General features: G+C 40.8%; 1 protein-coding gene across 2 annotated transcripts in view; it reads left to right on the top strand.

Annotated features, from left to right (window-relative positions):
* CACHD1 (cache domain containing 1) overlaps nucleotides 1-15,721 on the top strand; it is a 214,197-nt gene that overhangs the window by 168,267 nt on the left and 30,209 nt on the right. For both annotated transcript variants that reach the window (XR_007155029.1, XM_047872635.1), the window contains exons 9-13: nucleotides 1,418-1,651; nucleotides 5,907-6,056; nucleotides 6,935-7,058; nucleotides 7,872-7,989; nucleotides 12,644-12,812. Coding sequence is in view for 1 of the 2 variants with exons in the window: in XM_047872635.1 (XP_047728591.1) it covers nucleotides 1,418-1,651; nucleotides 5,907-6,056; nucleotides 6,935-7,058; nucleotides 7,872-7,989; nucleotides 12,644-12,812 (795 nt within the window). In the remaining variant the exon portion in view is untranslated. The remainder of the gene's footprint in view (nucleotides 1-1,417; nucleotides 1,652-5,906; nucleotides 6,057-6,934; nucleotides 7,059-7,871; nucleotides 7,990-12,643; nucleotides 12,813-15,721) is intronic.

The following is a 15,721-nucleotide window of genomic DNA, read 5'->3' as shown; positions in this document are numbered from 1 at the left end:
TCATGCCTTTCATGCCTTTCGTATTATTTTTTCTCTTTGGAGCGTACCTCTCATCTCCCCTATCTCAACTTGATGTCAAGGAAAGATAACAATAATTTGCTTCTGCCTTTTTAGTATTGTTGCTCGAGTAGAACAAACTCCAAGTTATTTAAATACAATGTGTTAAGAAAAATTATATCCATTAGATCCTTGTGTGATTTTACAAATGGACTTCAAGGCTAAAAGTATACATACTCTTTAGTTAGAAGTGATAAAGTCACAGAAGACAGATGAACCATGAACTTTTCAGCTGTTGTTGTTGTTTAAAATGACATAGCTGGGGGCGCCTGGGTGGCGCAGTCGGTTAAGCGTCCGACTTCAGCCAGGTCACGATCTCGCGGTCCCGGAGTTCGAGCCCCGCGTCAGGCTCTGGGCTGATGGCTCAGAGCCTGGAGCCTGTTTCCGATTCTGTGTCTCCCTCTCTCTCTGCCCCTCCCCCGTTCATGCTCTGTCTCTCTCTGTCCCAAAAATAAATAAACGTTGAAAAAAAAAATTTTTTTAAATAAATAAATAAAAAATAAATAAAATGAACATGAGCTGAACATGAGGCAAAGCCTTTTTAAGACTCATTGATTGAATCTCAGTAGTGACTGAAATCATTTGAATTTGTTTACAATGGCATCCATATGGGATCAGTTACTAATCCTTTTGACTATGTTCCAACAACAATAGCAAACCAAAAATTTTTTTAAAAGGCTTATTAAATTTATTTTTATGCTATAGATTACAGATGTTAAAGAATAGTACATCCCAGTATGTCTAAATCTTTTACAAAATTTTTAAAACCCTCTCGATGTACAAAATATACATTCAATAAATCAAATCCAGTACTGTCCTAACAGTATCAAGCATGAAAACATTTGTAATTAAAATGAGCTTAAAGACACCGGGTTTGGAGGCATCACTAAATGCAGTCCATAATGCTTCCATTGAGTTGCATGAGACTTTGGCAAGTGTTTAATAGGCAAAGAGGTAAGAAATGAAATGGTATATCACTATCCTTTAAAACTCTTAAGCTTTATCTACTAAATGCCAACTTGTTAATCATTACTTTTGTTTTCAAATATTTCAAATGCATAAAGCTTAAACTTTTAGGGGAAAACATCAAGCCAAATGGGCTCCTTTATTTACTCATGTGCTTCTCATAGCTGCCTTTTGAAGAATCCCTTTGCCCTTTTGGCTGTTTGAGGAAAGACACTGCCTCATGCTTTGTTCCTCAGCAAGAGTTGGTAACAGTGTCCTGGGTCTGTTGTCTCTGCAAGACCTCTTAGACATGGCAAGATTTCATCCATGCCCTTCTTAAATCTAAATGTTAAGGTTATTGTATGGCTATACACCATTTTGGTTTACACTGCCTACCTTTGGCTTTCCGTTTCAGATGGGGTGACTGGTTTGAAAGAGCTAGCTTTTCTGAGAGATCTGGCTGAGCAGAACTCCGGGAAGTATGGTGTGCTGGACCGGACAGCGTTGCCTGTGATTAAAGGGAGTATGATGGTGCTGAACCAGCTGAGTAACCTAGAGACCACAGTTGGCAGATTCTATACCAACCTTCCCAACCGGATGATTGATGAAGCTGTCTTTAGCCTTCCCTTCTCTGATGAGATGGGAGATGGTGAGTCTGGGGACAACTTCCTACTAAAGGAAGGGGAAAAGAAACAGACATGGGTTCACCAAAACAATCACTGTTAAATGTCACCCAACACCCATCTGTGAGCATTAGAAGGTCTGGACAGGCAAGGGAGTGGTCCTCCCTTTCTCTGGTCAGAGGGTGGTGTAGGTCTCTTCCATCAGTCTGGTAGCACTGTATTTTAAACAGAAATCCCAGCCCTACTTTTTCCACATTGCCCTAGCCTCAGTCAGCATAATGGATCTGTTGGGGAGGATTACTGAGGATTCCCCAGTATGTTGAGTTGGAACAAAAGAGTAACTTTGCATAGCAGGTGGTAAATCTCAGATGTGTTTAGGACTTAGCCTGCGAGGTAAAGCAACATGGTATAGTCAAACAAAGACAAGTTTGGCATTAGAGGATTTTAGGCCCACTCCACCCCTTAAGTTGTTGTCCTTGACAATTTATTTAATCTCATTAGTTCCCATTTGGTCACCTGTTAAAAATGTAATAATGTCTTCCACATAATAAATCTTTCAGGTTGTTAGGAGTAGAAGATTTATTGGTGCCTGGCGTACCTCTCAGTAATAATTACTGCTCTTGTCACTTTATTATTTTATTTTTGTTATTATTACCATTATCGTTGTCATCATCCTGATGTCCCAAGTTACCCACAGTGTGATATTAGGTAAAGTGTTTAACCTTCACATGATTAACTTTCTTGGTCTACGAAATGGGAAAAATATTTCCGTCAAGGCTGTTGTGAGGATTACATGCACTAATATATGTGAAGCACTTAGAATAACGCCTAGCCGACAGTATATGCTCATTAAAAGTACAACCTTTTTCATTCCTTCTGCATATTGTTTATCCTTTCCCCCACCTGTCCCCCTTTCTTCTCTGACAGAGAGGATGGAAGAAGAATCTAATGACTAGCCAGACACCATGACCACATGAGATCTTATTTTTACGTTCCAGTAACTCTCACAAATACATCTAGAGAAAACCCACGTATAAAAAGTAACAGGCCAATAGAGTATGTTTTCTAGAAATTAGGTAAACATGTTTTTTCTATAAGGAAGAAATGTAGTAGCCTCTGCTATACGTCAGGTTTTTTTGTGGTTTTTTTTTTTTTTAATCCTTCCTCTTTCTGGCAGGGCCCACAGATATGTAGACTATAGAAACTCCCACCTTTAGATAAAGTTATTTCCTTTTATAGGGAAATGTCAAGTTTTAAATGCAAATGACTTTTGATGCATCTAACCCACAGTATTGAGTGCCAGCCAAGCCTTGTGTCAGGCAGTGATGGGTAAGGCACACATCCCACCCTCAGCAAGCATGTAAGTCTGATAAGAGAAAGACAGATCGATGAATCATCTTAATACTGTGTCAGAGGAACAAAGACAGATGTGGAAACCGAGTCCTGTACAAGCACGGAGGTTTATGCAGTCAAATCCTTTGACCGTTAGTGATACCAGGCAGAGTAAGACCCTTCCTAAAATTCACCTGTACAACCCAGAGAGCTATGCAAAGGCTGTAAATCAAATTGTGGGCAGTTCTTTGGTTCCGTGCTGGCTGATGCTTTCCAAAGTTTAGTCCTCAGGGCCTGTTTTCTGAATCCTCTACCGTGGGTTTCAGTGACTGGGTTACTGGTCTGTTGCATTCCCCTCCTAGAGCGTGCCTTTCGTGTTTATATTTTCAGTCCCTAGAATTATTGGGTGACATCTCTGCTAACTCCACAACATGGGGATGCTGAGCCTAGGAAATCCCATGTTTACTTGGCTCTAATTCAAAACCTCCACAGATTAAAATATCGGTTACTGAGCATATTTCTTTTAACAAGTAAATCTATGTACTTTAGGTTAAAGTAGAGAGGGCATTTGGGGATTTCATTAAGTATAGCGAGAGCTTAGCATACTTTATTTGCCACAAAGGGATGAAGAGTCTTCTGTCCGAGATGATAATTGAAAAGTAAGATGGTGTTTCTTTTTTCAGGCTTGCTCTCAACATAGCCAGGGGAGGATAGAATTCTGAAGTGAGCGTATGGTCTCAGAATATTTGTTGCACTTTGCTGCTCTATGAAGATGCCTTTAATCTTAGACACAAGCCCAGGGGAGCCTGGCGTGCAGGTTATGACCTGTGTCTCCATGCTAGCCCTCATGCACTGCTCCCATCATTTATAACCCCTTTGTCCAGGGATCCCTAAGCAAAAAATCTCCTTAAGATACATTGCTAAAACCTTCTGTTGACTGCTTTGGAAATTATAATAGTGCATAACTTTTCTTTTTTCCTGTTTTATTGATTTATAATTGACATATAACATTGCATTCATTTAGGTGTACAACAAAATGATTTGGTGTGTGTATATATTGTGAAATGACCACTGTAATAAGCTTAGTTAACATTCATCACCCCACATAGTTAAGACTTTTTTTTCTTGTAGTGAGAACTTCAAAGATCTATTCTCTTAGCAACTTTCAAATCTACAATACAGCATTGTTAACTAGAGTCACCATGCTATATATTACATCCCCAGAACTTATTTATCTTACGTCTGGGCACAACTTCTCACATTTTTCAGTGTTGTGTGCCCTTCCTCCTACCACGTGATGCATTTAATTGGCCTTTGCGACCACAAGTAAGTCACTAATACTTTGAGGGGCCTCACACGGGTTTCTATATGTGGGAGTCTATTCTTTGTAGAAGACTTGAAGTATCCAATTCCCTTTCCTGGGTGTTTATACAAGAATAGTTTTTTGATGTGCTGCTAAGGCATGAACTTGCCATTAAGTGCAGGAAAATACAAGAGTAAGATGGAGAGAAACTATGCATCTTTTTGTTTTGAGTTTTACTTGGAACCATAGGATTGTAGAACTGCTAGGGGTGCTAGAGATCATTTTGTCTCCAACACATGAACAGAGGTGGCACCACTTAACCCAGCTCAGTAGGAGAGCTGGGAGGAGCTCTCCTGGCTGTTCCGATGCTCAGGGCCACGCGCTGACCCCCAACACGTGTATGTTGTCTTTGCCTTTGCTTTTCCCTTTCCTGATTATCCTGTTGCTTTTATATGGCCTGGAGCTGCGAATGGCTTTTATAATTAAAGAGCATGAGTGGGGGAGGAGCAGAGAGAGAGAGAGAGAGAGAGAGAGACATGGAATCTGAAGTAGGCTCCAGGCTCCAAGGCTGATGTGGGGCTTGAACTCACAAACCGCGAGATCATGACCTGAGCCAGAGCCAGACACTCAGCTTACTGAGCCACCCAAGCACCCCTAAAGCTTTTTTTAAGTTTGTTATTTTGAGTGAGAGAGTGGGGGAAGGGCAGAGAGAAAGAGAATCCCAATGCTGTTTTGGAGCCCGACATGGGGCTCAAACTCACAAACTGTTAGAGCATCACCTGAGCTGAAATCAAGAGTCAGATACTTAATTGAGCCACCCAGGTGCCCTCAAAACTTTTTTAAAAAAATAAATACAGAATATGCAACAGAGAACTTATGGCCCACAAAGCCTAAAATACTGACTGTCTAGCCCTTTACATAACAGTAGAGGAGCTCCTAACCCAAACGACTAGAAATACATTACTTTGGAAACCCACTGTCTTCTTTAGCTGCTCAGAGTTCTCAGTGGTCAGATCTTACTAGATTCTGTATCTTTCTAAGGCTTTTCACCTCATTTTCTTGTCTTTTGATAGGTTATATTAATGAAATAAAGTACCTTATAAGCATTCCTTTGTAACCTCTTTTCGTCTAACAATCCCTAAAAATCAGTAAAGCAGTTACCACTGTGTCACTTAAGCAGATGTGGAAAGCGGGACCCAGAGAAGTTATGTCCGATGTCATATGGAAAATGCAGAAGGGGCACAGCTAGGCTAGAACCCACATTTTTCAGTTCCTTGGCTAGTGGTCTTTCACATTCAGTTGAATCTTCCCCACTTGAGGAAATAGAATGATGTAGTAAGTGCTGCTGATAATTTGCACTGATCTGGAATGGCTGGTCAGGTGAGGAAATAATGGGAAATGTACAAATTGCCTCTGAAATTAACTTGGGGTGTCTGAACCCCACAGAAGACTCTTTCCCCTGAAGTCTTGCTCACTTATGCCATCTGTGGAGGCAGTGGTTGGGTACTGGATCACACAGGTCACTTCAAGATGAGAAGATGCTAGAGGGCAGATATTAGCCTTTGGGATTCACTAGCACACAACTCCAGTCTTTGTTTGGTACATTCTCTGCTATCCCTTGGATTTGTTTTGTTTTTAAACCATAGGTTTGATAATGACTGTGAGTAAACCCTGTTATTTTGGAAACCTACTTCTGGGAATTGTAGGTGTGGACGTGAACTTGGCTTACATCCTCGAAGACGTGACGTATTACCAAGATTCTTTGGCTTCCTATACTTTTCTCATAGATGACAAAGGTAATCTGCTAAAAATTAATCAGAGGGAAGAATGATTTGTTTTTTGTAACCTGAAGAAAATAATCTGTAGATATTCTGATACTAACAAAGTAGGAAAATCATAGTATTTACAGAAAACTAGTGTGACTAGAACTGCTCATTTGCAGTGGAACAAATTCTTTCTGGAACACCATAAACATGGCAGAATGAACCTGAAAATGACACACATTTGTTTCTATATTGCACTGAGGGGTAAGTAACAGTTATTTAAAACATCAGGAAATTAGACTCCAGGACTGAGTAACACATAGAATGTGATCCTTTGGATTTTTTCTATATCCTTATCTTTAAATTCACTGGTGTTAAGGTTTAGGTGATAGAACATCTTTTTTTTTTTTTTTTTTTAACGTTTATTTATTTGTGAGACAGAGAGAGACAGAGCATGAACGGGGGAGGGGCAGAGAGAGAGGGAGACACAGAATCAGAAGCAGGCTCCAGGCTCCGAGCCATCAGCCCAGAGCCCGACACGGGGCTCGAACTCACCGACCGTGAGATCGTGACCTGGGCCGAAGTCGGACGCTCAACCCACTGAGCCACCCAGGAGCCCTGATAGAACATCTTTATAAAAACAAAAACCCAGTGACTAGTACGTCCAAGATATTCTCGATTAGACTCTTGTTCCAAAACTTAAGGCATCTTTCTACACTTCAAGTTTTACGCAAGAACACGTAAAACAAGTTCCGTTTCTATTGGACTGGCCAGTTACACACTGAGATGTTGAGTATTGGCAGTCATCCCGGGGTATCCCACATTTCAGATGTGTGATAGGCACTTATATTAGAATCAGCACTTCTTCCAGCATGTTTCCCATAGCTCATGTCTTTGTTTTTTTATTTCAGGGTATACACTTATGCACCCATCTCTCACCAGGCCATATTTACTCTCAGAACCTCCACTTCATACTGACATCATTCATTACGAAAATATCCCCAAATTTGAGCTGGTTCGGCAGAATATCCTAAGGTAAGGAAAAGGTGAAAGTTATAGTAGTTGTTTTTTTGTTTTTTGTTTTTTTCCCTGAAAAAAATAGGACCTTTTGAGGTCCAATACGAGTGTGTGTTATAGGATATAAAACATGTATAAAAATTAATGTTATTAAAAGTATCCTCCATGAATTTTTCATAAGAATAGTAGGTAAAACTTTGTAGAACAACAGATAGTCTCTTAAAACTACTAGGGAAAATGTCTTGTAAATCAGATTATTTGTTCACATTGCCATTAATTTATAAAATCAGATATGTTATCTCATTTAAAAAAAAAAACTCCCAATTGTACTAAAATGAAAAAAAAAACGGCAAAATAGAAGGTTAAGTTGAGGACCAGCTTTAGAGCATGCCAAAAAATAGCTTGGCAAAGCAGCATCCATTCCATTGACAGCACAATCATATACAACATTTTCTTTTGAAATAAAGAACAGATTGGATTTTTTCCAACCGTGATACATTATTTTGGCAGATGGTAACCTATAGAGAAACGGGTCTTTGTGCTCATTGGCTGTAAATTAATGACTGAGTGATTCGAGACAAGTTTGTCTCTGGAAAGAATTAGAATGGGAGGGGGGGATGGCAGGGTAGAGCATAAGGAATATTTTTAGTGCTGAGCTGACATCATGCTTTTACAAAATTGAAAATTTCACATTATCTCTTTCCAAAGTGATGAGCTTCATTGCTTTTCAAAATCAGGAGGTGGTCATTGACTCACAGCTTCTTCTCTGCCTTTAATTAAGAGCTTAATTTTATCTTTTGCCTGAAGTATTTCATTCTGTTGCCAACACAGCCTCCCTCTGGGCAGCCAGATAATCACCGTCCCTGTGAACTCATCCCTGTCCTGGCACATAAACAAGCTGCGAGCCACCGGAAAGGAGGCCTACAATGTCAGCTACGCCTGGAAGATGGTGAGTTAACAGGACGTCTTGGCAGGGGAACTGGGGGTTACATTGCTACTGATGCAGCAACTCCAGGGAACTTAGATCCCATAATGTTACTCACCAATTTTAAAGGGGTTGGAAAAAGAGGAGATTCCACAGGTGTCCTCTTTTTTGTTTGTAAAAGCCATCATTTTTCATATTGAATGAGTCAAACCGTACAAAAGGATATAAAGTAAAAAGTAAACTTTGCCCTTCCCTCTCTCCTGCCCTTGACCTACCATTCCCCCAGAAGTCACCACTTTGATCAGCTTCCAGAAAATGTTCACATACAGGCATCTATATCTGGGCATGTGCATGCACGTTTAGTGGCTGTGTAGTGTACTGTTGAATTGATGGACCAAATTTCTTTAAATAAGTCCATCAATATACATTTAGATTATATCCAGTGAGGTTGTTTTGTGGGGTGTGTGTGTGTGTGTGTGTGTGTTTAATCATTTTAAACTCAGGTTGTGGAAGTTAGGAGTTGAAAAAGAGATATGAGGGGCACATAGGCGACTCAGTCGGTTAAACATCTGACTCTTGATTTCAGCTTAGGTCATGATGTCATGGGTTTGTGGGTTCGAGCCCCATATGGGGCTCGCACTGGCATTGTGGATCCTGCTTGGGATTCTCTCCCTCTGCCCATCCTGTGCATGCTCTCTCTCTCCTCAAAATAAGTAAATAAACTTAGAAAAGAAAAGATATGAAAGCATAAATGCCCTCTACTGACATTTTCCAAGGCAAAGAAACTTTCGGATTAGAATCTGGATTATTCATGTTCACCACCAGCAGATGGACAGTGAAGTGATCGCCTGTGGCCCCCACTTCAGCTTCCTTTGACTAGCTTCATTCAGATAGCAGGCCCTCAGTCAGGGGTTCAAGCACACAGTGCCCACAGTACTCTTGTCACTGCCCTTTACTCCCTCTTCCCAGCAGAGAATCAATGCTATTATGGGGTTCTTGTCATTGCAGTTGGCCAAAAGTAGAGTGGACTTTCATTTTTTTAACCACCTTTAATTCCCTTACATGGCCATATCTGGTGTTTAACCCATTGACTCTAAATGGATCTACATATTCATCTCTTTTAAGAATGACTTACTGAATATCTAACTGTGAGCTAAGAAGGAAATAGAGGAATGCTCCTCTCTCTGCCCTCATAGAGCATCCAGCCCAGTGGTGGATGCAGACAGACAGCTTGACCCAGTGTCTCTGTCTGGTATAGGAATGACAGGAATTGGAAGTAGCCAACATGCCTTTAGACAGGACTGTCCTCTGACCTTCTTGTTCCGTTCTGAAAGGATCATTGTGGCAACATTGATTTCTATGACGGAAGTAAAAGCAAACAAAATAATAAATGAAATCTTTTGAGAAACTCGCAGTTTGCAAGCCTGATTCTACTGGTTTTTTGGTTTTTTTGTTTTTTGTTTTTTGTTTTAGTGTTTATTTTTGAGAGAGAGAGAGACAGAGCGTGAGCAGGGATGGGGACAGAGAGAGAGGGAGACAGAATATGAAGCAGGCTCCCAGCTCTGAGCTGTCAGCACAGAGCCCGATGTGGGGCTCGAACCCTTGAACTGTGAGATCATGACCTGAGCCGAAGTCAGATGCTTAACTGACTAAGCCACCCAGGCCCCTCTTCTGGTATTTTACTGTTTGATAATACAGAGTTCAGGATAGTCAAAAGTATTTTGAAATTCTCTTAGCTCATTTTCAGGATTTTTTTTGAGAATGATTGCGTCACATGCCCTTATTGTTACATCATTTGTAAATGAGAATGAATGGCTTAATTTTCACATCAGAAAGGGTAAGTTATGGGGCACCTGGATAGCTCAGTCAGTTAAGCATCCAACTTTGGCTCAGGTCATGAACTCGCAGTTCATGAGTGCCAGTCCCGTGCTGGGCTCTGTGCTGACAGCTCAGAGCCTGGAGCTTGCTTCAGATTCTGTGTGTGTGTCTCTCTCTCTGTCCCTCCCCTGCTCATGCTGTGTCTGTCTCTCTCAAAAATAAATAAACATCAAAAAAAATTTTTTTTAAAAGAAAGAGTAAGCCATACACCAGAATACTCCACTGAAAAATACTTTTATATTTGAAATCGGAGATTATGTACCACTAATATATCCTAATTGAAAGCAGCTCCATTGCATCCTGAGAAAATCTCTACCTTATTTTGTTGGTGTTAAGAGAAAGGAGGATGGGCACCTGACCGTCTCAGTCGGTGGAGCGTGTGACTCTTGCTCTTGGGATTATGAGTTCAAGACCCATGTGTGGGTATTACTTACAAACAAAATCTTTAAGAAAATGAATTTTTTTTTAGAAAGAGAGAAAGGAGGAGATACAGGCATTTTTAAGACCCTTTTTGCACAGTAAATAAACCCAATGTTAACATTTTGGGAAGAAGTATCATCTTAAGATAGTTTTACTTCAGTGATATCAAGAAATTCTGGCCATTCTTTGTAGCCAAATGGTTACAATCGTGTAATCACTTCAGGTAGAAGTGTTAGCTTTCTCAGAATTCTAAAACTGTCAAGAACATCGCTATGAAGTGAAAAAGAGATAATAAATAATGAGATTGAAGTTAAAGAGGCTTGCCAGGTTACCCGGCCAAAAGAGCATATAATTTTAAGTTATCTTTGGGGGGGGGACATATACTCCCCCCGTCTTCAGGAATAAAATGGATTCTTCTACTAAATGTAATTCAAATAGATTCAGCTTATATTGAGAATAATTATTTGAACTGCTTAGCATCCATAGATACAGCAGATACTTATGGATTATGTTTCACTGACTTAATTTAAATAGAATGTGAGAGATTATGTTAGCAGCATTAAGAGATTACTACTCTGTCACTGTGCAGCTCAAGTCCATCTTTGAGCATTTGAGGAGACTGCATGCTGAGACAGAAGAAAGTACTGACTTCAGAAGATATTACAGTGTTCCTGTGTGACACAGGAATGGCTCACTTTAAAACGTGAGTCCTGTGGGCAATCAGTGAAAAAAAACACTCCCTGGTGCTGGAGAGCCCTTCTAGATACATTATGGTTCCTTAATGCAAAGACTATTTCAGCTAAGAACACAATAAGAAGACCTGTACTGGAATCAGTTTTCCTTTCCAACTAAGAACTATTGAAGTGTTTCTTTTAGATGCTTAGGGTAACTTTTTAAATTTTTTTTAAACATTTTTATTTATTTTTGAAAGAGAGAGTGAGTGGGAGAGGGGCAGAGAGAGAGAGAGAGGGAGACACAGAATCTGAAGCAAGCTCCAGGCTCTGAGCTGTCAGCACAGAGCCCGACATGGGGCTCAAACTCATGAGCTGTGAGATCATGACCTGAGCCAAAGTTGGGCACTCAACAAACTGAGCCACCCAGGTGTAGATGCTTAGGGTAACTTCCAATTGTTCTCTTATAGAACAGACCCGATCCTACAATTCTGGTCCTTCTGGCAAAGTGTTCTGTCTTTTGGTTCCTTGGAACATGTAACACAGCACACAAAGGTGACTGCGTGCGTTGGGAAGAGGGGAAATAGTAAATGCCACTTGAGAACACTGTTATTTTCTAATTTGTGGGTGGAGGAAGAGAATTAAATTTGCTAATCTAACTGAATATCCTTGACAGCAGTTCCAGGAAGATGCAAATTTCTCCCATGTTTAAAGAGATTCTGCAGTCATCTTCATAAACCCTAAATTATACTTTAACCTGCCTACTTAAATTTCTCCTTGATCATGAAATTAATCCTTTGGGCTGCATTACTTCTCACTGTCCTGTGGTTTTAACTTAGTTCTGGTTATCACCCTTTCCATTTGTTGACAAACCATCTTTCACATAGATTCGGCCTGTCTCCTTCTTTAACGGACTTACAGAAGTTTGGCTGTCTTGTATTTTTAACTTTAAGAAACTAGAATTAAGTAGCTTGCCTTGGTTTTGATTCGTTGGTAGACGGTTTTTCCCAAGAACTTTACCTATGTGTCCGTTTCTAAGAGCCAAATGGGTTTGGAAGTATCTTTGTACATAGGAGCTTGATAAATTAGGCTGAGCTACGGTACATTTGCCTATTCTGGTCTGAAATGATAAGTCAGGCAGGCTTTGTGAGGCAGCCATGGGATTTGTACTTTTCACGAGTCTGAGATCCTGTGCATCTCCAACCAGGAAAGGAGAAAGCATTAGTCGGGAATACAATGAATAAACCAGATTCTATATGGGCTGCGTACATAAATTCAGGATTGGCTTTTGAAGTAGTCAATTCCTGGAATACTCATTGCAAAACCAACTATATATTTTGAAATACATTTCAAATCCAAACAGAAGTAAGTGCTGTATTTTCGTGCCATGCTCCAACTTGTATTTGTCAGCTTAAATAAGCAAAAAGGCCATAGGGTTGCTGTTCCAAAGGGACTATTCTGTAATCCCTTCATTAGCTGCATGATTTTCTGTTACATACGTTCTTTTCCCTCCATCAGAAAGGAAAATAGAACATGTAGTCATTTGCCAGAGATATGTTCTCTCACCCTATCCTCGCAGCTTTCATTCACTCATCAAATATTTTTCTGTGTGGGATAGAGACCGAGATAGCAGAAAATAATGTAGGTGAAGTCATTACCCCTAGGAACCTGTGTTTTCTGGATTAGAAATTCTTTACTGATTTTTCCAGGTACAAGACACTTCCTTTATTCTCTGTATTGTGGTGATACAACCGGAAATACCCGTCAAACAACTGAAAAACCTCAACACCGTCCCCAGCAGCAAGCTGCTCTACCACCGGCTGGACCTCCTGGGCCAGCCTAGCGCCTGCCTTCACTTCAAACAGCTGGCGACTCTAGGTGAGCCCTTTGCACTTTGCAGTTTCCTTTGTGGGCTTACTCAGCAGCTCACGGTAAATACCTGCTTGAATTTAGAGGGAAAAAAACTAAGACAACAAAAACGAAAAAACACCTGGAGGTTGAATGGCAGCAGTGCTAGTTTGGGGATACAAATGTGAAAACCGTATGAGGCCTTGCCTTGGGTCCGGTTCTCCGGCAGATGAGGATTTGTGTGTTGGTGATTTATTAAGGATGGGCTCTAAGAAGAAACTAGGGAAGAAGTGAGGGAAACAGGATAGCGAAGGAGGAGAAAGCAAGCAATAGTTGGATTTTCGGTGAAGTCCCTGCCTCAGCCTAATCCCGTAGCGGGGCTTTGGAGTGTAAATTACACTGCAGAGTTTGCCCAGACTGAGGAGAGGGAGCTGGACTTTCATATTCCTTTGTATCTTTCAGCTTTCTGCTAATGCTAGGCAGAGAGGTTTTCGTAGCCCAAAGGCAGTCCGTCAGATATTCACCAGTCTGGCCCATTAGGGGCCAGCCCAAAGATATGGAGACAAGGAGATATAGGGCTACAGGGTAAGACGTGGAGAAATAGTAAATGGGATTCGAGGGTAGCACGCCCATATATCTACATAGCATACCTGTATCTATCGCGGGCCCCTGTCTCCAAAAGAGCGTAGGAAATAGGCAGATAATTCAAAGGAAGTGATTAGCTCCTATAGATGAGGACATGTGGATTTATCAGAATTCAAAATTTTCCCAAGCTCCCTCAGAAAGTAGCAAGGCTGAAATGTGACTCCCGCTCCTTCTGTGCCATGGTGCCACCTTTTATTGCATGCCACCATGTGCCAGGCATATACTGGACATTCATGCAGGACTCCTAGTACTGCGAAACAAGCACTCTCTTCTTCACTGTTGGAAATTGTTTGGATTCAGAAAGGTGACTAAGGCTCCTTAGACAACTGGCAAATCCCTATCGATGATAGGGATTTTGAGGCAAAGTGTTAAATATATGTCAGAACCCCCATCAAGAGGGCTGAAGGAGGGACATTGTCTTTCTCGGTACACAAAGAGGACTTTTTTAAGTTTTCTCTCTCAATCTGCATTTCTCCCTCAAAGTGCATCAGCCTTTGCGCAAATGCCCAGTCTCTGTCACTACAAGAAAGGCCCACTTTCAGTGTCTCTCCTTTGGCCCTACTCTTTTGTCCCTGAAGCATTTTGGTGTTTTTTTAATATTATTGTATAATTCTTATTTTGTTGTTTTTCTTTTTTAAAGACATTTCTGGTCTCTCCAACCGGCTCCTAAGTTCTTTAAGTTCAAGGACAGTCCTCCCTCTCTGGTGCATCTGTGCCCGGAAGACCTCATGAGCATATGCACATGAATCCACAGCACACTGCTAGGCAGACTTACCTTTTTAAGCTTTTGTTTTCTTCTCCTCGATAGGAATATAACACTAATCTCCCAGGCTATGCCATGGTGGTATCATGAGAATTAGCATTACTGGAAGCAGTATCTTTTGATATTAGCAGACTACATAATTCTGACCTGTCCTACTGAGGATAACCGAAAATGGATAGCAACTTGAGGGGAAAAAAAAAATCTTCCTGAAAAGTATCAAAGAACTAACATGGTAGTTAGGAATTGGATCCAAGTCTAGGAGAAAAGAAGAACCCAGAGAAGGAGGCCACTGTTAAAGCCACATTTGCAATGCACCTATTTACCAATCCAGGAGAAACAACTGTGAAATTAAGCTGTGCTTTAGGGGGGGTGCCTGGGTGTCTTAGTTAAGCATCTGACTTCGGTGCAGGTCATGATCTCACAGTTTGTGAGTTCAAACCCTGCATCAGGCTCTGTGCTGACAGCTCAGAGCCTGGAGCCTGCTTCAGATTCTGTGTCTCCCTCTCTCTCTCTCTGCCCCTCCTCTGTTACCCTCCATCTTTAGGGCAAGTGTGAATTGAAACTAAAGAAGCCCTTGACTTGATTCCTACCATCTGAGTGGTCTAAGGAAACTGACACATTAACTAGTCATGGACTAGTTGAATGTTGAATATCAAAGCCCCATAGTGCAGCTCTTAGACTGGTATCCTGTCATCTTATTGAGAACTGTCTCCATCTACCCACCCTGCCTCATCTTGGGGTGTGGCACCTGGCAGAATCAAACAACAGTCCTCTCTGTAGGAAGGACTCCCTCATCCTGTTAGGATTCAACTCTTTCCAGAAATTTATTTTTAAATGCCATGTCCTGCACAGTCAGAGGTAGCCAGGCCACAAGGAAACAAGATACCATGAGTGAGAACTAACAAAAAGAATGGAAAATGACCTACAGATTTGAGATTGGACACATGACTGGTGCTTTCCTAAAGAGTCTAAAAATGTAAAATTGAAGTAAGAAATTTCACAGAAACGTCGGTTTTTGTTTCATAATGTAATTCACTGTGAGGATTTGGGGCTTAAATAGATCAAACTGGGTTTTCCTCTTAGGACCAACAATTAAATCATACCTACAGTAACCAGTCTATAAACTTTTGTTTATGCCAAGTTTGGCTATCCCTGTCTGTGCGAAGAATTTTTTTATTTGATTTTTTGCATTGACTCCACAATTCCATTTTTCCTTCCTTTGAAATATTGGTACCAATATGGACAGTCGTAGTTAACACTCACAAGGCATTTGTGACGTGCTCTGGCACCATTCTACAAGCTTTACATTTATCAACTCATTTGCTTTACATAAATTCACTGATGTATTGGTGCTATAATTGCCTACTTTGCAGATGACAAAAGCATCACATACATTACAACTTACCCACCATCACGTGGCCAGGAAATGGTCGAGCTGAGACTCAACCTAGTCTGGCTCCATGTGCTATGCTGTTCCTTAATCCTAGTAAGTGTGAGATACTATGTGTAGACTTAAAAGATTTTGAGCATT

This window comes from Prionailurus viverrinus, chromosome C1 (assembly GCF_022837055.1).
Source record: "Prionailurus viverrinus isolate Anna chromosome C1, UM_Priviv_1.0, whole genome shotgun sequence".
In the NCBI taxonomy this organism is placed as follows: domain Eukaryota; kingdom Metazoa; phylum Chordata; class Mammalia; order Carnivora; family Felidae; genus Prionailurus; species Prionailurus viverrinus.
This window is presented reverse-complemented; position numbering and strand designations above follow the sequence as displayed.